Source organism: Lepisosteus oculatus, chromosome 8 (assembly GCF_040954835.1).
Source record: "Lepisosteus oculatus isolate fLepOcu1 chromosome 8, fLepOcu1.hap2, whole genome shotgun sequence".
Taxonomy (NCBI): domain Eukaryota; kingdom Metazoa; phylum Chordata; class Actinopteri; order Semionotiformes; family Lepisosteidae; genus Lepisosteus; species Lepisosteus oculatus.
The window spans coordinates 19,868,523-19,891,324 of NC_090703.1; the positions used below are offsets into that span (position 1 = coordinate 19,868,523).

Here is a 22,802-nt window from a genome sequence, read left to right on the forward strand (position 1 = left end):
TGCTGACTAAACATCACATGATTCTTTTTTTATGTCTAAATATTTCAGTGAAATGTAGTCCAATACAGTGTGCATCCAAATATTCCAAAATGAGAACAAGAGTTTTAAACCTTTTTTAAAGTTCTTAAAGGCACGTTTATTGATAATTTAGGGAAAAGACTACTTATTGGTACATAATGTACAGTGCTTACATTTACAACAGGTTAAAGTATTTAAATTTATACCTCTTATAAGCACTGATTGTTTTCTATAATACCCTCAGGGAGAAACAGGAACAACTGTGGAAAGAGGACGAACCAAAACTCCCAGACGACAAGAGGCCAGAATTTCCTGGCCTAAGTTCCCATCGTTTACAAGGGAGAGAAAGATGTACTTCAAAAGATCTCACAGCACATCAGAAGCAGAGGAGCAAAAAACCTTGGATATGAGTCCGACAACAAGTGACACAGAATCTCCAAACAAGTCTCAGGAGCCTCTGAAAACCAAAACAAAGAGGTCAAAGATAAAGCTGCCAAGCCTAGGAATGAGGAGCCTTAAGGGCAAATCAATGGATCAACACGATAACGATACTGTAGCAGAAACGTCAGAACATTTGGAAGTGACTGAGAAATATCTTACAGAAAAGGAAATACCAGAAATCTGTGCATTAGATGCAAATGGAATTAAAGACACCTCAAAGGTAAATGATAAGAGTTCATTTCCAAATGTGACAGGCCCTGAAGTTGAAATCAGCCAATATAAAGCAGAACTCATCGCCCTGGACAAAACACTCAAAACGGCTGACATTTCCATTTGTGGACCAAAATCTGGTGATATTCTTGTTGAACCTGGTGAAGAACAAATTAAAAACAAAAGAACTCCAGAAGGAAAAAGAAGGAAGAAGAAACTTAGATCAGAACTAAAAGTGAATATAAGCGGAAAAGAGAAAGGAGACATAAGTCCTGAACCACAAGCAATGGCACCTCAGACATTAATTCTAAAAGCATCACCACATGGTCTAGGACCTGAGTTTCAATTTGAGCTCCACACTAGTGAAGCTGGAGTTAGAACTCCTGAAGATCTGGAATTAAGAGATGCCCCAGTTAGTCCTAATGTAATATCACATGCTGAGCTGAAAGGACGTCAACTTTCCATTGATATAAGCACTCAAAAAATAGATTCTAATAGATCCAGTGTTAAAGTTGAAGTTAAGAAGCCAAAAGAGAGAATAACAGATAAAGCACAGCAGCTGAAATCTGAGGATGATCAAAAAGCAGGACCTGAAGGGACGTCTGAAAATGTACAACCTACTGCATCCCTACACATGCAGGCACCAACCCTAGAGATGGAAACAGAAAGCAGAGAAAAGAGCCTTCTTTCACCAACAATTAAATCTGTTCTAAAACCTTACGAAGCTAAAATGGAACCGCCAGCTGTTTTGGCTCATGCTGAAAAGAGCAAAATCAAGATGTCAAAGAAAGGGGATCCTGAACTTGGCATGGCACCAGTAGATGTTCCAGCAAGAAAAGAAGCCGTGGGTGAACAGAAGGCATCAAAGATAGAAGCTGAAAAGATAATTAAAGGCAAAAGTAAGCATGTTCCAGAGCAGGAAACACACAGCATTATCACCAGACGTCAACAGGTGGAAATGAGCAAAAAAGGGATACAACCAAGAAGTTCAGAAACAGAAATGCAAACTCCAAAGTTTGACAGCGGTGATGTCTATGCTTCAGACAAAGATTCTCCTTTCCTTAAAGGGGATGTACACATGAGTAAGCCACAGACAGAAACAAAAGACACCGAATTAGAACAGCCAACACAAGGAAAGAAAACTGAACTATATAAACCTAAAATTCCAAAATCAGTTATCTCTCTCCCCAATGTGAAAACAACAGAGAGAGAAGACGATCTAAACAAATCTGATAAAACTACGACTGAAGCTGAAGCCTCTATATTACAACCAGTAACTGGAATTAAAATTACAGAAACAAAAAGTGAACTAGATCTTTCACAATCCATAAGGAAGACTGATACTCCACAGATGGAAATTAAAGCTACAAGAATTCATCCAGAACTGGATGTAGATAATGTGATAGGAGCAATGAGCAAATCAAAACTACATGAGTTCAAGTTGCCTAAAATCAACCTCTCTGATCTTGATGTCCATGAAAAAATCACAATGACAGATGTGAAAGAAAGCAAAGGAAAAAGCATTACTACAGCAGAAATTTCACATTCAAAAGGTGAGATGCATAAAGAAGAAACACCACTTCACATTCAGCTCAGAGAGGATACTGAGATACAACCTATACAGGGCACAGCACCGAAGGGAAAATTCAAGATTCCATGTATAGAAAAAGGCACAGAAGCCACTCCAGTACAAGTGGATGTCCATTTTACAGAAGAACATCTCTCTCTGCCAGGAGAGATCGGAAATGAAATAAAAAGGATAAAATTACATCCTTCAAATACACATGTAGAAGGTGAAGATATACAAACAAGAAGCAATTTGAATATTACAAAGTTCAAGCTTCCAAAAATGGAAATCTCTGGATTTGATACGCATCACCAAATCACAAAGACAGAACTCTTTTTTGATGATGTGCCACAAAAAACAATTAAAAGTGCAAAGACAGAAATCAAAGAACCAATGTTAAGAGACAAAGAGAAATATAGGGATACCGAAATTAGAAGAGCAGCAGACACATTTCAAATACCTTCAATTGAAAAACCGAAAACTATTTTTTCAACTACAACAGACATAACAAAAGCAGAAGCTCCAAAAATAGAAGGAGACATAACCTTACCCACAATGGAGATTTCTCTTCCAAAAGCAGACCTGGATGTTAAAAGCCCTGAAATCAGCACTACAGCTAACATCAAGATGCCTAAACCCCAGTTGGAAGCAGAAGGGCAAGACAAGGACGTTGACATTGAAGGATCTCATGGTAAATTTAAAATGCCTTCCTTTAAAATGCCCAAATTTGGATTTTCAACTACAAAAGTTCAAGCAGAAGCACCAGAAATCAGTACTGACATCGCAATACCCGACATAGATGCTCCATCAGGAAAAGTAGGTGTGGACATTGACGCACCCATAGATGACATAAAAGCACCAAATGCAGACATTGAGAAGCCAGACAGCCAATCTCAACTGTCCAAAATGCCAGACTTGGATATATCTCTTCCCAAAGTCAAAGGCACAGAGATAGACATTCAACTACCCAAAGCACACGCTGGTGTTTCTGTGTCAAAGCCAGATCTTGAGGTCAAGGGGCCTGAAGTAGAATTTAAAGCTCCAGCTTTGGAAGGGAAGGTTGATGTTCCTGAAATTGAAGCCAAAGGTGGGAGAGGAAAATTCCAGCTTCCTCACATGAAATTACCATCTTTTGGGATTTCCACACCGGACATCAAAGTCCCTAAAATAAAAGGAGACACAACCTTACCCACAGTGGACATTCCTCTTCCAAAAGCAGACCTGGATGTTAAAAGCCCTGAAATCAGAACTACAGCTGACGTCAAGATTCCCAAACCCCAGCTAACAGTGTCAGGAGAAAAACCTGCTGTTGATCTCATGGGCCCCAGTATGGACATTGAAGGGAAAGGAACTGAAACAGAAGGTGAAGGAAGCAAATTCAAACTGCCAAAGTTTGGGATTTCCCTTCCAAAGGTCAAAGGAACAGGACTGGATATTAGTTCACCTAAGCCAGAAGTTGATATTACACTTCCAGAGGCTAAAATACAAGCAAAGGTTCCTGAAGTAGACGTGGAGCCACCCTCAGTGGAAGGCAAAATAGAAGTGCCAGAAATCGATGGAAAGGGTCTTGATATAAAATTAACAAAGCCGAAAATATCTTTGCCCAAGTCTGGAATTTCAAAGGCAGATATGAAAGCCCCAGAGGCTGAGATTGATGCCAACCTTCCAAAGGGAGACGTTTCTCTTCCCAAAAGAGCAGTAGAAATTAAAAGGCCAGAGGTAGAGATCAAAGGTCCACGGATTGTAGCAGAAGTGAAAGACCAGGACATTGACATTGAAGGCTCTCATGGGAAATTTAAAATGCCGTCCTTTAAAATGCCCACATTTGGATTTTCAACTCCAAAAGCTCAAGCAGAAGCACCAGAAGTCAGTGCTGACATCTCAATACCTGACGTAGATGTTCCAACAGGAAAAGTAGGTGTGGACATTGAAGCACCACGTGTAGATGTTGAGAAGCCAGACAGGAAATTTCAAATGCCCAAAGTCAAAATGCCAGACATGGATATATCTCTCCCCAGAGTCAAAGGCCCAGAGATAGACATTCAACTACCAAAAGCACAGGCTGGTGATTCTGTGTCAAAGCCAGATCTTGACGTCAAGGGGCCTGAAGTAGAACTTAAAGCTCCAGCTTTGGAAGGGAAGGTTGATGTTCCTGAAATTGAAACCAAAGGTGGGAGAGGAAAATTCCAGCTTCCTCACATGAAATTGCCATCTTTTGGGATTTCCACACCGGACATCAAAGCCCCTAAAATACAAGGAGACATAACCTTACCCACAGTGGACATTTCTCTTCCAAAAGCAGACCTGGATGTTAAAAGCCCTGAAATCAGCACTACAGCTGACGTCAAAATTCCCAAACCCCAGCTAACAGTGTCAGGAGAAAAACCTGCTGCTGATCTCAAGGGCCCCAGTGTGGACATTGAAGGTCCAGATCTAGATGTGGACCTGAAAGGGAAAGGATCTGAAACAGAAGGTGAAGGAAGCAAATTCAAAATGCCAAATTTCGGGATTTCCCTTTCAAAGTTCAAAGGTACAGAATTGGATATTAGTGTACCCAAGCCAGATGTTGATATTACGCTTCCAGAGGCTAAAATACAAGCAAATGTTCCTGAAGTAGACCTGGAGGCACCCTCAGTGGAAGGCAAAATAGAAGTGCCAGAAATCGATGGAAAGGGTCTTGATGTGAAATTAACAAAGCCGAAAATATCTCTGCCCAAGTTTGGAATTTCAAAGGCAGATATGAAAGCCCCAGAGGCTGAGATTGATGTCAGTCTCCCAAAGGGAGACATTACTCTGCCTGAAGGAGCAGTAGAAATCAAAGGGCCAAAGGTGGATATCAAAGGTCCAAAGATTGAGGCAGAAGTGAAAGACCAGGACATTGACATTGAAGGCTCTCATGGGAAATTTAAAATGCCGTCCTTTAAAATGCCCAAATTTGGATTTTCATCTCCAAAAGTTAAAGCAGAAGCACCAGAAGTCACTACCGACATCTCGATGCCTGACATAGATGTTCCATCAGGAAAAGTAGGTGTGGACATTGAAGCACCACGTGTAGACGTTGAGAAGCCAGACAGCAAATTTCAAATGCCCAAAGTCAAAATGCCAGACATGGATATATCTCTCCCCAGAGTCAAAGGCCCAGAGATAGACATTCAACTACCAAAAGCACAGGCTGGTGTTTCTGTGTCAAAGCCAGATCTTGACGTCAAGGGGCCTGAAGTAGAATTTAAAGCTCCAGCTTTGGAAGGGAAGGTTGATGTTCCAGAAATTGAAGCCAAAGGTGGGAGAGGAAAATTCCAGCTTCCTCACATGAAATTACCATCTCTTGGGATTTCCACACCGGACATCAAAGCCCCTAAAATACAAGGAGACATAACCTTACCCACAGTGGACATTTCTCTTCCAAAAGCAGACCTGGATGTTAAAAGCCCTGAAATCAGCACTACAGCTGACGTCAAGATTCCCAAACCCCAGCTAACAGTGTCAGGAGAAAAACCTGCTGTTGATCTCAAGGGCCCCAGTGTGGACATTGAAGGTCCAGATCTAGATGTGGACCTGAAAGGGAAAGGATCTGAAACAGAAGGTGAAGGAAGCAAATTCAAAATGCCAAAGTTCGGGATTTCCCTTCCAAAGGTCAAAGGTACAGGATTGGATATTAGTGTACCCAAGCCAGATGTTGATATTACGCTTCCAGAGGCTAAAATACAAGCAAATGTTCCTGAAGTAGACCTGGAGGCACCCTCAGTGGAAGGCAAAATAGAAGTGCCAGAAATCGATGGAAAGGGTCTTGATGTGAAATTAACAAAGCCGAAAATATCTCTGCCCAAGTTTGGAATTTCAAAGGCAGATATGAAAGCCCCAGAGGCTGAGATTGATGTCAGTCTCCCAAAGGGAGACACTACTCTGCCTGAAGGAGCAGTAGAAATCAAAGGGCCAAAGGTGGATATCAAAGGTCCAAAGATTGAGGCAGAAGTGAAAGACCAGGACATTGACATTGAAGGCTCTCATGGGAAATTTAAAATGCCGTCCTTTAAAATGCCCAAATTTGGATTTTCATCTCCAAAAGTTAAAGCAGAAGCACCAGAAGTCACTACCGACATCTCGATGCCTGACATAGATGTTCCATCAGGAAAAGTAGGTGTGGACATTGAAGCACCACGTGTAGACGTTGAGAAGCCAGACAGCAAATTTCAAATGCCCAAAGTCAAAATGCCAGACATGGATATATCTCTCCCCAGAGTCAAAGGCCCAGAGATAGACATTCAACTACCAAAAGCACAGGCTGGTGTTTCTGTGTCAAAGCCAGATCTTGACATCAAGGGGCCTGAAGTAGAATTTAAAGCTCCAGCTTTGGAAGGGAAGGTTGATGTTCCAGAAATTGAAGCCAAAGGTGGGAGAGGAAAATTCCAGCTTCCTCACATGAAATTACCATCTTTTGGGATTTCCACACCGGACATCAAAGCCCCTAAAATACAAGGAGACATAACCTTACCCACAGTGGACATTTCTCTTCCAAAAGCAGACCTGGATGTTAAAAGCCCTGAAATCAGCACTACAGCTGACGTCAAGATTCCCAAACCCCAGCTAACAGTGTCAGGAGAAAAACCTGCTGCTGATCTCAAGGGCCCCAGTGTGGACATTGAAGGTCCAGATCTAGATGTGGACCTGAAAGGGAAAGGATCTGAAACAGAAGGTGAAGGAAGCAAATTCAAAATGCCAAAGTTCGGGATTTCCCTTCCAAAGGTCAAAGGTACAGGATTGGATATTAGTGTACCCAAGCCAGATGTTGATATTACGCTTCCAGAGGCTAAAATACAAGCAAATGTTCCTGAAGTAGACCTGGAGGCACCCTCAGTGGAAGGCAAAATAGAAGTGCCAGAAATCGATGGAAAGGGTCTTGATGTGAAATTAACAAAGCCGAAAATATCTCTGCCCAAGTTTGGAATTTCAAAGGCAGATATGAAAGCCCCAGAGGCTGAGATTGATGTCAGTCTCCCAAAAGGAGACATTACTCTGCCTGAAGGAGCAGTAGAAATCAAAGGGCCAAAGGTGGATATCAAAGGTCCAAAGATTGAGGCAGAAGTGAAAGACCAGGACATTGACATTGAAGGCTCTCATGGGAAATTTAAAATGCCGTCCTTTAAAATGCCCAAATTTGGATTTTCATCTCCAAAAGTTAAAGCAGAAGCACCAGAAGTCACTACCGACATCTCGATGCCTGACATAGATGTTCCATCAGGAAAAGTAGGTGTGGACATTGAAGCACCACGTGTAGACGTTGAGAAGCCAGACAGCAAATTTCAAATGCCCAAAGTCAAAATGCCAGACATGGATATATCTCTCCCCAGAGTCAAAGGCCCAGAGATAGACATTCAACTACCAAAAGCACAGGCTGGTGTTTCTGTGTCAAAGCCAGATCTTGACGTCAAGGGGCCTGAAGTAGAATTTAAAGCTCCAGCTTTGGAAGGGAAGGTTGATGTTCCTGAAATTGAAGCCAAAGGTGGGAGAGGAAAATTTCAGCTTCCTCACATGAAATTACCATCTTTTGGGATTTCCACACCGGACATCAAAGCCCCTAAAATACAAGGAGACATAACCTTACCCACAGTGGACATTTCTCTTCCAAAAGCAGACCTGGATGTTAAAAGCCCTGAAATCAGCACTACAGCTGACGTCAAGATTCCCAAACCCCAGCTAACAGTGTCAGGAGAAAAACCTGCTGCTCATCTCAAGGGCCCCAGTGTGGACATTGAAGGTCCAGATCTAGATGTGGACCTGAAAGGGAAAGGATCTGAAACAGAAGGTGAAGGAAGCAAATTCAAAATGCCAAAGTTCGGGATTTCCCTTCCAAAGGTCAAAGGTACAGGATTGGATATTAGTGTACCCAAGCCAGATGTTGATGTTACGCTTCCAGAGGCTAAAATACAAGCAAATGTTCCTGAAGTAGACCTGGAGGCACCCTCAGTGGAAGGCAAAATAGAAGTGCCAGAAATCGATGGAAAGGGTCTTGATGTGAAATTAACAAAGCCAAAAATATCTCTGCCCAAGTTTGGAATCTCAAAGGCAGATATGAAAGCCCCAGAGGCTGAGATTGATGTCAGTCTACCAAAAGGAGACATTACTCTGCCCGAAGGAGCAGTAGAAATCAAAGGGCCAAAGGTGGATATCAAAGGTCCAAAGATTGAGGCAGAAGTGAAAGACCAGGACATTGACATTGAAGGCTCTCATGGGAAATTTAAAATGCCGTCCTTTAAAATGCCCAAATTTGGATTTTCATCTCCAAAAGTTAAAGCAGAAAAACCAGAAGTCACTACCGACATCTCGATGCCTGACATAGATGTTCCATCAGGAAAAGTAGGTGTGGACATTGAAGCACCACGTGTAGACGTTGAGAAGCCAGACAGCAAATTTCAAATGCCCAAAGTCAAAATGCCAGACATGGATATATCTCTCCCCAGAGTCAAAGGCCCAGAGATAGACATTCAACTACCAAAAGCACAGGCTGGTGTTTCTATGTCAAAGCCAGATCTTGACGTCAAGGGGCCTGAAGTAGAATTTAAAGCTCCAGCTTTGGAAGGGAAGGTTGATGTTCCAGAAATTGAAGCCAAAGGTGGGAGAGGAAAATTTCAGTTTCCTCACATGAAATTGCCATCTTTTGGGATTTCCACACCGGACATCAAAGCCCCTAAAATACAAGGAGACATAACCTTACCCACAGTGGACATTTCTCTTCCAAAAGCAGACCTGGATGTTAAAAGCCCTGAAATCAGCACTACAGCTGACGTCAAGATTCCCAAACCCCAGCTAACAGTGTCAGGAGAAAAACCTGCTGTTGATCTCAAGGGCCCCAGTATGGACATTGAAGGTCCAGATCTAGATGTGGACCTGAAAGGGAAAGGACTTGAAATAGAAGGTGAAAGAAGCAAATTCAAACTACCAAAGTTTGGGATTTCCCTTCCAAAGGTCAAAGGAACAGGACTGGATATTGGTGCACCCAAGCCAGATGTTGATATTACGCTTCCAGAGGCTAAAATACAAGCAAAGGTTCCTGAAGTAGACCTGGAGGCACCCTCAGTGGAAGGCAAAATAGAAGTGCCAGAAATCGATGGAAAGGGTCTTGATGTGAAATTAACAAAGCCGAAAATATCTCTGCCCAAGTTTGGAATTTCAAAGGCAGATATGAAAGCCCCAGAGGCTGAGATTGATGTCAGTCTCCCAAAAGGAGACATTACTCTGCCTGAAGGAGCAGTAGAAATCAAAGGGCCAAAGGTGGATATCAAAGGTCCAAAGATTGAGGCAGAAGTGAAAGACCAGGACATTGACATTGAAGGCTCTCATGGGAAATTTAAAATGCCGTCCTTTAAAATGCCCAAATTTGGATTTTCATCTCCAAAAGTTAAAGCAGAAGCACCAGAAGTCACTACCGACATCTCGATGCCTGACATAGATGTTCCATCAGGAAAAGTAGGTGTGGACATTGAAGCACCACGTGTAGACGTTGAGAAGCCAGACAGCAAATTTCAAATGCCCAAAGTCAAAATGCCAGACATGGATATATCTCTCCCCAGAGTCAAAGGCCCAGAGATAGACATTCAACTACCAAAAGCACAGGCTGGTGTTTCTGTGTCAAAGCCAGATCTTGACGTCAAGGGGCCTGAAGTAGAATTTAAAGCTCCAGCTTTGGAAGGGAAGGTTGATGTTCCAGAAATTGAAGCCAAAGGTGGGAGAGGAAAATTCCAGCTTCCTCACATGAAATTACCATCTTTTGGGATTTCCACACCGGACATCAAAGCCCCTAAAATACAAGGAGACATAACCTTACCCACAGTGGACATTTCTCTTCCAAAAGCAGACCTGGATGTTAAAAGCCCTGAAATCAGCACTACAGCTGACGTCAAGATTCCCAAACCCCAGCTAACAGTGTCAGGAGAAAAACCTGCTGCTCATCTCAAGGGCCCCAGTGTGGACATTGAAGGTCCAGATCTAGATGTGGACCTGAAAGGGAAAGGATCTGAAACAGAAGGTGAAGGAAGCAAATTCAAAATGCCAAAGTTCGGGATTTCCCTTCCAAAGGTCAAAGGTACAGGATTGGATATTAGTGTACCCAAGCCAGATGTTGATATTACGCTTCCAGAGGCTAAAATACAAGCAAATGTTCCTGAAGTAGATCTGGAGGCACCCTCAGTGGAAGGCAAAATAGAAGTGCCAGAAATCGATGGAAAGGGTCTTGATGTGAAATTAACAAAGCCAAAAATATCTCTGCCCAAGTTTGGAATCTCAAAGGCAGATATGAAAGCCCCAGAGGCTGAGATTGATGTCAGTCTACCAAAAGGAGACATTACTCTGCCCGAAGGAGCAGTAGAAATCAAAGGGCCAAAGGTGGATATCAAAGGTCCAAAGATTGAGGCAGAAGTGAAAGACCAGGACATTGACATTGAAGGCTCTCATGGGAAATTTAAAATGCCGTCCTTTAAAATGCCCAAATTTGGATTTTCATCTCCAAAAGTTAAAGCAGAAAAACCAGAAGTCACTACCGACATCTCGATGCCTGACATAGATGTTCCATCAGGAAAAGTAGGTGTGGACATTGAAGCACCACGTGTAGACGTTGAGAAGCCAGACAGCAAATTTCAAATGCCCAAAGTCAAAATGCCAGACATGGATATATCTCTCCCCAGAGTCAAAGGCCCAGAGATAGACATTCAACTACCAAAAGCACAGGCTGGTGTTTCTATGTCAAAGCCAGATCTTGACGTCAAGGGGCCTGAAGTAGAATTTAAAGCTCCAGCTTTGGAAGGGAAGGTTGATGTTCCAGAAATTGAAGCCAAAGGTGGGAGAGGAAAATTTCAGTTTCCTCACATGAAATTGCCATCTTTTGGGATTTCCACACCGGACATCAAAGCCCCTAAAATACAAGGAGACATAACCTTACCCACAGTGGACATTTCTCTTCCAAAAGCAGACCTGGATGTTAAAAGCCCTGAAATCAGCACTACAGCTGACGTCAAGATTCCCAAACCCCAGCTAACAGTGTCAGGAGAAAAACCTGCTGTTGATCTCAAGGGCCCCAGTATGGACATTGAAGGTCCAGATCTAGATGTGGACCTGAAAGGGAAAGGACTTGAAATAGAAGGTGAAAGAAGCAAATTCAAACTACCAAAGTTTGGGATTTCCCTTCCAAAGGTCAAAGGAACAGGACTGGATATTGGTGCACCCAAGCCAGATGTTGATATTACGCTTCCAGAGGCTAAAATACAAGCAAAGGTTCCTGAAGTAGACCTGGAGGCACCCTCAGTGGAAGGCAAAATAGAAGTGCCAGAAATCGATGGAAAGGGTCTTGATGTGAAATTAACAAAGCCGAAAATATCTCTGCCCAAGTTTGGAATTTCAAAGGCAGATATGAAAGCCCCAGAGGCTGAGATTGATGTCAGTCTCCCAAAAGGAGACATTACTCTGCCTGAAGGAGCAGTAGAAATCAAAGGGCCAAAGGTGGATATCAAAGGTCCAAAGATTGAGGCAGAAGTGAAAGACCAGGACATTGACATTGAAGGCTCTCATGGGAAATTTAAAATGCCGTCCTTTAAAATGCCCAAATTTGGATTTTCATCTCCAAAAGTTAAAGCAGAAGCACCAGAAGTCACTACCGACATCTCGATGCCTGACATAGATGTTCCATCAGGAAAAGTAGGTGTGGACATTGAAGCACCACGTGTAGACGTTGAGAAGCCAGACAGCAAATTTCAAATGCCCAAAGTCAAAATGCCAGACATGGATATATCTCTCCCCAGAGTCAAAGGCCCAGAGATAGACATTCAACTACCAAAAGCACAGGCTGGTGTTTCTATGTCAAAGCCAGATCTTGACGTCAAGGGGCCTGAAGTAGAATTTAAAGCTCCAGCTTTGGAAGGGAAGGTTGATGTTCCAGAAATTGAAGCCAAAGGTGGGAGAGGAAAATTTCAGCTTCCTCACATGAAATTGCCATCTTTTGGGATTTCCACACCGGACATCAAAGCCCCTAAAATACAAGGAGACATAACCTTACCCACAGTGGACATTTCTCTTCCAAAAGCAGACCTGGATGTTAAAAGCCCTGAAATTAGCACTACAGCTGACGTCAAGATTCCCAAACCCCAGCTAACAGTGTCAGGAGAAAAACCTGCTGTTGATCTCAAGGGCCCCAGTGTGGACATTGAAGGTCCAGATCTAGATGTGGACCTGAAAGGGAAAGGACTTGAAATAGAAGGTGAAGGAAGCAAATTCAAACTACCAAAGTTTGGGATTTCCCTTCCAAAGGTCAAAGGAACTGAACTGGATATTGGTGCACCCAAGCCAGATGTTGATATTACGCTTCCAGAGGCTAAAATACAAGCAAAGGTTCCTGAAGTAGACGTGGAGGCACCCTCAGTGGAAGGCAAAATAGAAGTGCCAGAAATCGATGGAAAGGGTCTTGATGTGAAATTAACAAAGTCGAAAATATCTCTGCCCAAGTTTGGAATTTCAAAGGCAGATATGAAAGCCCCAGAGGCTGAGATTGATGTCAGTCTCCCAAAGGGAGACATTACTCTGCCTGAAGGAGCAGTAGAAATCAAAGGGCCAAAGGTGGATATCAAAGGTCCAAAGATTGAGGCAGAAGTGAAAGACCAGGACATTGACATTGAAGGCTCTCATGGGAAATTTAAAATGCCGTCCTTTAAAATGCCCAAATTTGGATTTTCATCTCCAAAAGTTAAAGCAGAAGCACCAGAAGTCACTACCGACATCTCGATGCCTGACATAGATGTTCCATCAGGAAAAGTAGGTGTGAACATTGAAGCACCACGTGTAGACGTTGAGAAGCCAGACAGCAAATTTCAAATGCCCAAAGTCAAAATGCCAGACATGGATATATCTCTCCCCAGAGTCAAAGGCCCAGAGATAGACATTCAACTACCAAAAGCACAGGCTGGTGTTTCTGTGTCAAAGCCAGATCTTGACGTCAAGGGGCCTGAAGTAGAATTTAAAGCTCCAGCTTTGGAAGGGAAGGTTGATGTTCCTGAAATTGAAGCCAAAGGTGGGAGAGGAAAATTCCAGCTTCCTCACATGAAATTACCATCTTTTGGGATTTCCAAACCGGACATCAAAGCCCCTAAAATACAAGGAGACATAACCTTACCCACAGTGGACATTTCTCTTCCAAAAGCAGACCTGGATGTTAAAAGCCCTGAAATCAGCACTACAGCTGACGTCAAGATTCCCAAACCCCAGCTAACAGTGTCAGGAGAAAAACCTGCTGTTGATCTCAAGGGCCCCAGTGTGGACATTGAAGGTCCAGATCTAGATGTGGACCTGAAAGGGAAAGGATCTGAAACAGAAGGTGAAGGAAGCAAATTCAAAATGCCAAAGTTCGGGATTTCCCTTCCAAAGGTCAAAGGTACAGGATTGGATATTAGTGTACCCAAGCCAGATGTTGATATTACACTTCCAGAGGCTAAAATACAAGCAAAGGTTCCTGAAGTAGATGTGGAGGCACCCTCAGTGGAAGGCAAAATAGAAATGCCAGAAATCGATGGAAAGGGTCTTGATGTGAAATTAACAAAGCCAAAAATATATCTGCCCAAGTTTGGAATCTCAAAGGCAGATATGAAAGCCCCAGAGGCTGAGATTGATGTCAGTCTCCCAAAGGGAGACATTACTCTGCCTGAAGGAGCAATAGAAATCAAAGGGCCAAAGGTGGATATCAAAGGTCCAAAGATTAAGGCAGAAGTGAAAGATAAGGAGATTGATATTGAAGGCTCTCATGGGAAATTTAAAATGCCGTCCTTTAAAATGCCCAAATTTGGATTTTCATCTCCAAAAGTTAAAGCAGAAGCACCAGAAGTCACTACCGACATCTCGATGCCTGACATAGATGTTCCATCAGGAAAAGTAGGTGTGGACATTGAAGCACCACGTGTAGACGTTGAGAAACCAGACAGCAAATTTCAAATGCCCAAAGTCAAAATGCCAGACATGGATATATCTCTCCCCAGAGTCAAAGGCCCAGAGATAGACATTCAACTACCTAAAGCACAGACTGGTGTTTCTGTGTCAAAGCCAGATCTTGACGTCAAGGGGCCTGAAGTAGAATTTAAAGCTCCAGCTTTGGAAGGGAAGGTTGATATTCCAGAAATTGAAGCCAAAGGTGGGAGAGGAAAATTCCAGCTTCCTCACATGAAATTACCATCTTTTGGGATTTCCACACCGGACATCAAAGCCCCTAAAATACAAGGAGACATAACCTTACCCACAGTGGACATTTCTCTTCCAAAAGCAGACCTGGATGTTAAAAGCCCTGAAATCAGCACTACAGCTGACGTGAAGATTCCCAAAACCCAGCTAACAGTGTCAGGAGAAAAACCTGCTGTTGATCTCAAGGGCCCCAGTATGGACATTGAAGGTCCAGATCTAGATGTGGACCTGAAAGGGAAAGGACTTGAAATAGAAGGTGAAGGAAGCAAATTCAAACTACCAAAGTTTGGGATTTCCCTTCCAAAGGTCAAAGGAACAGGACTGGATATTAACGCACCCAAGCCAGATGTTGATATTACGCTTCCAGAGGCTAAAATACAAGCAGAGGTTCCTGAAGTAGACGTGGTGGCACCCTCAGTGGAAGGCAAAATAGAAATGCCAGAAATCGATGGAAAGGGTCTTGATGTGAAATTAACAAAGCCGAAAATATCTTTGCCCAAGTTTGGAATTTCAAAGGCAGATATGAAAGCCCCAGAGGCTGAGACTGATGTCAGTCTCCCAAAGGGAGACATTACTCTGCCCGAAGGAGCAGTAGAAATCAAAGGGACAAAGGTGGAGATCAAAGGTCCAAAGATTAAGGCAGAAGTGAAAGATAAGGATATTGACATTGAAGGCTCTCATGGGAAATTTAAAATGCCGTCCTTTAAAATGCCCAAATTTGGATTTTCATCTCCAAAAGTTAAAGCAGAAGCACCAGAAGTCACTACCGACATCTCGATGCCTGACATAGATGTTCCATCAGGAAAAGTAGGTGTGGACATTGAAGCACCACGTGTAGACGTTGAGAAACCAGACAGCAAATTTCAAATGCCCAAAGTCAAAATGCCAGACATGGATATATCTCTCCCCAGAGTCAAAGGCCCAGAGATAGACATTCAACTACCTAAAGCACAGACTGGTGTTTCTGTGTCAAAGCCAGATCTTGACGTCAAGGGGCCTGAAGTAGAATTAAAAGCTCCAGCTTTGGAAGGGAAGGTTGATATTCCAGAAATTGAAGCCAAAGGTGGGAGAGGAAAATTCCAGCTTCCTCACATGAAATTACCATCTTTTGGGATTTCCACACCGGACATCAAAGCCCCTAAAATACAAGGAGACATAACTTTACCCACAGTGGACATTTCTCTTCCAAAAGCAGACCTGGATGTTAAAAGCCCTGAAATCAGCACTACAGCTGACGTGAAGATTCCCAAAACCCAGCTAACAGTGTCAGGAGAAAAACCTGCTGTTGATCTCAAGGGCCCCAGTATGGACATTGAAGGTCCAGATCTAGATGTGGACCTGAAAGGGAAAGGACTTGAAATAGAAGGTGAAGGAAGCAAATTCAAACTACCAAAGTTTGGGATTTCCCTTCCAAAGGTCAAAGGAACTGGACTGGATATTGGTGCACCCAAGCCAGATGTTGATATTACGCTTCCAGAGGCTAAAATACAAGCAAATGTTCCTGAAGTAGACCTGGAGGCACCCTCAGTGGAAGGCAAAATAGAAGTGCCAGAAATCGATGGAAAGGGTCTTGATGTGAAATTAACAAAGCCGAAAATATCTCTGCCCAAGTTTGGAATTTCAAAGGCAGATATGAAAGCCCCAGAGGCTGAGATTGATGTCAGTCTCCCAAAGGGAGACATTACTCTGCCTGAAGGAGCAATAGAAATCAAAGGGCCAAAGGTGGATATCAAAGGTCCAAAGATTGAGGCAGAAGTGAAAGACAAGGACATTGACATTGAAGGCTCTCATGGGAAATTTAAAATGCCGTCCTTTAAAATGCCCAAATTTGGATTTTCATCTCCAAAAGTTAAAGCAGAAGCACCAGAAGTCACTACCGACATCTCGATGCCTGACATAGATGTTCCATCAGGAAAAGTAGGTGTGGACATTGAAGCACCACGTGTAGACGTTGAGAAGCCAGACAGCAAATTTCAAATGCCCAAAGTCAAAATGCCAGACATGGATATATCTCTCCCCAGAGTCAAAGGCCCAGAGATAGACATTCAACTACCAGAAGCACAGGCTGGTGTTTCTGTGTCAAAGCCAGATCTTGACGTCAAGGGGCCTGAAGTAGAATTTAAAGCTCCAGCTTTGGAAGGGAAGGTTGATGTTCCTGAAATTGAAGCCAAAGGTGGGAGAGGAAAATTCCAGCTTCCTCACATGAAATTACCATCTTTTGGGATTTCCAAACCGGACATCAAAGCCCCTAAAATACAAGGAGACATAACCTTACCCACAGTGGACATTTCTCTTCCAAAAGCAGACCTGGATGTTAAAAGCCCTGAAATCAGCACTACAGCTGATGTCAAGATTCCCAAACCCCAGCTAACAGTGTCAGGAGAAAAACCTGCTGTTTATCTCAAGGGCCCCAGTGTGGACATTGAAGGTCCAGATCTAGATGTGGACCTGAAAGGGAAAGGACTTGAAATAGAAGGTGAAGGAAGCAAATTCAAACTGCCAAAGTTTGGGATTTCCCTTCCAAAGGTCAAAGGAACAGGACTGGATATTAACGCACCCAAGCCAGATGTTGATATTACGCTTCCAGAGGCTAAAATACAAGCAAAGGTTCCTGAAGTAGACGTGGTGGCACCCTCAGTGGAAGGCAAAATAGAAATGCCAGAAATCGATGGAAAGGGTCTTGATGTGAAATTAACAAAGCCGAAAATATCTCTGCCCAAGTTTGGAATTTCAAAGGCAGATATGAAAGCCCCAGAGGCTGAGACTGATGTTAGTCTCCCAAAGGGAGACATTACTCTGTCCGAAGGAGCAGTAGAAATCAAAGGGACAAAGGTGGATATCAAAGGTCCAAAGATTGAAGCAGAAGTGAAAGACCAGGACATTGATATTGAAGGCTCTCATGGGAAATTTAAAATGCCGTCCTTTAAAATGCCCAAATTTGGATTTTCATCTCCAAAAGTTAAAGCAGACGCACCAGAAGTCAGTGCCGACATCTCGATACCTGACATAGATGTTCCATCAGGAAAAGTAGGTGTGGACATTGAAGCACCACGTGTAGACGTTGAGAAGCCAGACAGCAAATTTCAAATGCCCAAAGTCAAAATGCCAGACATGGATATATCTCTCCCCAGAGTCAAAGGCCCAGAGATAGACATTCAACTACCAAAAGCACAGGCTGGTGTTTCTGTGTCAAAGCCAGATCTTGACGTCAAGGGGCCTGAAGTAGAATTTAAAGCTCCAGCTTTGGAAGGGAAGGTTGATGTTCCTGAAATTGAAGCCAAAGGTGGGAGAGGAAAATTCCAGCTTCCTCACATGAAATGGCCATCTTTTGGGATTTCCACACCGGACATCAAAGCCCCTAAAATACAAGGAGACATAACCTTACCCACAGTGGACATTTCTCTTCCAAAAGCAGACCTGGATGTTAAAAGCCCTGAAATCAGCACTACAGCTGACGTCAAGATTCCCAAACCCCAGCTAACAGTGTCAGGAGAAAAACCTGCTGTTGATCTCAAGGGCCCCAGTATGGACATTGAAGGTCCAGATCTAGATGTGGACCTGAAAGGGAAAGTACCTGAAATAGAAGGTGAAGGAAGCAAATTCAAACTGCCAAAGTTTGGAATTTCACTTCCAAAGGTTAAAGGAACAGGACTGGATATTAACGCACCCAAGCCAGATGTTGATATTAGGCTTCCAGAGGCTAAAATACAAGCAAAGGTTCCTGAAGTAGACATTGAGGCACCCTCAGTGGAAGGCAAAATAGAAATTCCAGAAATCGATGGAAAGGGTCTTGACGTGAAACTAAAGAAGCCAAAAAAATCATTGCCCAAGTTTGGAATTTCAAAGGCAGATATGAAAGTCCCAGAGGCTGAGATTGATGTCAACCTCCCAAAAGGAGATATTTCTCTTCCCGAAGGAGCAGTAGAAATCAAAGGGCCAGAGGTGGATATCAAAGGTCCAAAGATTGAAGCAGAAGTAAAAGATAAAGACATTGACATTGAGGGCTCTCATGGGAAATTTAAAATGCCGTCTTTTAAAATGCCAAAATTTGGATTTTCAACTCCAAAAGTTAAAGCAGAAGCACCAGAAGTCAGTACCGACATTTCGATACCTGACATAGATGCTCCATCAGGAAAAGTAGGTGTGGACATTGAAGCACCACGTGTAGACGTTGAGAAGCCAGACAGCAAATTTCAAATGCCCAAAGTCAAAATGTCAGACATGGATATATCTCTTCCCAGAGTCAAAGGCCCAGAGATAGACATTCAACAACCAAAAGCACAAGCTGATGTTTCCATTTCAAAGCCAGATCTTGATGTTAAAGGGCCTGAAGTAGATCTTAAATCTCCATCAACACCAAAAACATCTAGAATTCATCTGCCTACATTTGGAGATTTACTTAAGGGATTCGATCTAGAATTCCATGTCCCTTCATTGGACGCTGAAGATCAATTGGTATCTCCTCAAGCAGATATTTTTCACTCGAGGGTGAATAAGGGCGACAATGAGGGCAGTAGTGTTCTTACAGTCGATCAAAAAGAACAGATTTCTGCTGATGTCATTCTCCCAAACCTACAAACTGGTGACCTTGGTGCTAAAGAATGCATTGAAGCCACCTCTGAAACCAAGGAAACAGACATTCCACATAAAAAGGAGAGGTTTGGGAAATCTAGGTTTAGGTTTCCCAAGCTGGGTTTTGGTGATTCCTCACACGAAGACAGTAAGACAGAAAACACTTCCCTTATCAGCGGAGCAACAGAAAAGCCACTTGTAACTCCAGAAAAAGCAGAAACCATAGGAATAGAAACTTCAGCAAAGACTGATAAAGGTAGTTGGTTTAAGTTTCCAAAACTTGGGATTTCGTCACCCTCAAAAACTGCCAAAGATCCTGACGACCAGGTCATCCAGCCCTGTGGGGATACAGGTGATACTGAGGGAGATACAAGTTTGACTTCTTCTTTGAAATCATCTGATGCTTATGCTGATGTTAGCTCTGAAATGACTAATGAACAAATAGCCCCCTCCGGTGCCTCTCCTACAAAATGCAGGGTGAAATATTCAGAGCCTACTGTTATGACTGCTGGCAGTGTGTTGAAATCCCCAAGCCATATTATTACTTCCACAGCAAGAACTGAATTGATCCTTTTGGAACCACATTTACCAGAGAAAATGGACACTGCCACTTCTCCTCCCTCTGCCACTGTCATTTCATCATTACAAGACACATCAAAAGTGCCCGCATGGCTTAACCCATTGTCTAAAACTGCAGAAGATATCACTTCAAGAAAACAAGAAATAAGTACCACTGAAACAAGCACAGTGCAGACTCTGCCCATACAAAAAGTGACTGTAAAAGCAGGTTCGGCACCTTGGACAACCAATCAATCAGCCAAAAGTATTACAGAACCCCCTAAAACACACATGTCTGTGGAGAAGCATATAGTAAAGGAAAAATCTGGTAACGAGAAGGAGACAGTTGTTATAACCCAGAGAACTGAGCAACATCAAACTGCTGAGGGGTCCACTGAACTGATAACTGAAGGGACAGCGTCTGCAATCAAAAAGCTAAGAGACACAATGCACTCAGAAAAGATGAAGTTTTTTGAAGGCGCAGAAAAGCCCACAACTTCTGTAAGCAGTCACACGTCAGAGGAAGGTGAATTAAACAAGAATGCTTCCGCTGAAAGTAAATAATGTTGGACATTTACACTTCCTTTTGCATTGTCTTGTACCTGTTTACTGGAAACTTGTGTATTTATGTAAGGACATTTCTAGCGTATATAAACAGATGCTTATATACTCATGTTTTATTTGCTCACAAAGATTCATTTACTACAGTATGTATTAATGTGTTTAGCAAACATCATATCTAACAGTACACCTGATTTGCAAAACGTCATACCATTATTCCAGGTCTACTGCCGAAGGAACACAGTCATCATAAATACACAGAACAGAATTCAGCAGATATGAACTTCAAAAGTTAAACATACTGACAGGTATTTGTCTTCCTAAAAAAGAACTGGAAAGACATATTAAGCTAACAGTTTTTCTTTTCCTGTATTTTAGCTTTAAAGACTCACTTTTTAATGGTGATATGCACATTATGCAATATGAAATATTATAGAAGAAGTAACTATTAATCATTTTCTAGTAGATTCCACTTGGTGTATGGCTCATACTTAGAGGATTTAGAATAACAACAAAACAATTAAGCATAACGTTGAGCTGAATTCAGAAAAGCTATATGAGGTTTGTTCCACTTGGGGAAATAGAAGTAAAAAGAAGGATAGAAAATTGTAAAGTGTGAAAATATGTGGTGTAAATATATTGTATTTGCTACTATATTTTACTTAGCCCATTGCAATTTCTTTACTGGTGGCACCAATACTTTGTATCTACTGTAGCTTTGGCTGATGCAATCAATGTATTTGAACAAGATCATTCAATAAATTTTGAAAAAAAGAAAAACAATGTATATACTTTTTTTGTTTCAAAGTCTTATTTTCCTTTAGCTGGATGGCTCAGTAAAAGGTTATGAACATACTTTTTGACAGAGAACATTTAGAAATGTTACATTTCAACAAACTTAGAAATAGTAACTTCAAACATGCTTTTTAAACAGAAATGAATCCGTGCCACCCACAATATCAACCAGCTTGAAATAAAATTATATGATATTGGGCATTGTGCATTCTCCTGTTAAAAAGATACATTTTTTTTATTTTTAATGGTCAGAGTGTGGGCTTTGTTGCTGAAAACATTTAAAGCTATCAAACAACATTTTAACATTGCATTCTTTATTTGCATAATCACCGGAGTCAGGCAATATGCATTTATTGTATCGTTAATTTGTTAACCATCTCAATCAACACCCCTTCACCAGCAAGGGGGGCATGTGGTCCATGTAAGCTCTCTTCAGCACACCCAGTCATCACTGAACCAGTCATCATCTTTCATGCCCAAAGAAGGCTCCACAGACAAAATGTTGTGTTTCTTTTCAGCATGGAATATACCTTTACTTGTTCCTTTGCAGCCTACGCATGCTGATGCAGATACTTACTTGAACTATCATCTTGCATGCGACAGGCCACACTGCTCCTTGCACAAGTCTCAGCTCAATGAGCCACGCATCTCTCAGCAACAACCCTGCAAGGATAGGGGAACCCAGGTAGTCCCAGTATTTTAGACCCTTCCGGCCCAAGTGATAATTGGTTATTTATACCCAATCACTCGGGAGATGCTGGTATTAATCTGTTCGTGTAGTCCAGTTTTATCTGGACTATGGAACGTAAACTGGCTAACCTGACGCAGCTACCCACCTGAACCATTTCTGTAAGATGTTATACATCTTGTGTATCCTTTTATTAGTCATACTTATTCACCATTCACACACGACAAATGCAGTTATATACTGTATAAGTGCCACTTCAATTAAACAAATGTCAATCCACGTTTAAGGATCGGTGGAGACATTATTTATTTATAGCATCAATAACTGCACCGTATTTTTTGACATTTTGGTCATGATTCATTTCTTATTTATTTCGTTAATTTCTTATTGATTTTATAGCTTACACACGTTTTATCAATGCAAATTATAGTAGTAGAACTTCCGTTCTTATTTGAGTCGCAAAGTGGGAGGGGTGACAACTGTTTTCACTTTAAACAGTTACAAACCATCACTAAAATACTGTACTGTAAATAACATTTTAAATACATAATAAAAACAATTAACTTAAGTATTTAGTAAACGCACCTCTCCTATGACCTGTGAATCCCAGGTGGCGCAGGAAGCACTACAGCAGCAGCACAGAAAGAGGCAATACTTGTTTATTTTATTTTATTTTGTTTGTTTTTAATTTTTCTTAGAAAGAGGCAATACTGATTATATTTTAACCCTATCGTTTTTTTCACACACAAACTGACGCTATGTGGCAAAACCGCATTCAGGGTCGACCCAGGGGTTGTGGACTCTCAAGTCGAAACTGGGCTCCCACAGTGCCATCTTCTGGTCTACGGGGAAAAGCTGCCTCACCCGTCCCTAAGACCTGGTGGGAAAATAATTACTGTACTATTCTTGCAAAATTTCCAAGGAAACACGTAGATTTTACTAGTTTTGTTTTATTATGCTGTGCATACAAAAAGTTTATGTCCTTCCTACTTAGTCATTAAAGATCCCCTGACACTGTTCATAAGAGTAGGGATATTAACCCTGGCATCACGACTGAATTCCACTTTGGGTTTGCTCAGTCTGTTGTGCCCTTAATTCCATCATTGAAGTAATTTCTTACCTCCAGGCCCTCCATGAGCTCAGATGAGGCCTGGGCCATTTCACATTGTGAGGTCCCCTCATTGT

At 42.2% G+C, this 22,802-nt stretch overlaps 1 protein-coding gene across 1 annotated transcript in view; it reads left to right on the plus strand.

Moving 5' to 3' along the window:
- The window catches only part of LOC102682573 (neuroblast differentiation-associated protein AHNAK-like), a 37,634-nt gene extending 16,713 nt beyond the window's left edge, over positions 1-20,921 (plus strand). The window contains exon 8 of the mRNA XM_069192958.1: positions 263-20,921. Coding sequence (XP_069049059.1) covers positions 263-20,137 — 19,875 coding nt within the window. The 3' untranslated portion in view covers positions 20,138-20,921. The remainder of the gene's footprint in view (positions 1-262) is intronic.
- The last annotated feature ends 1,881 nt before the right edge of the window (positions 20,922-22,802 follow it).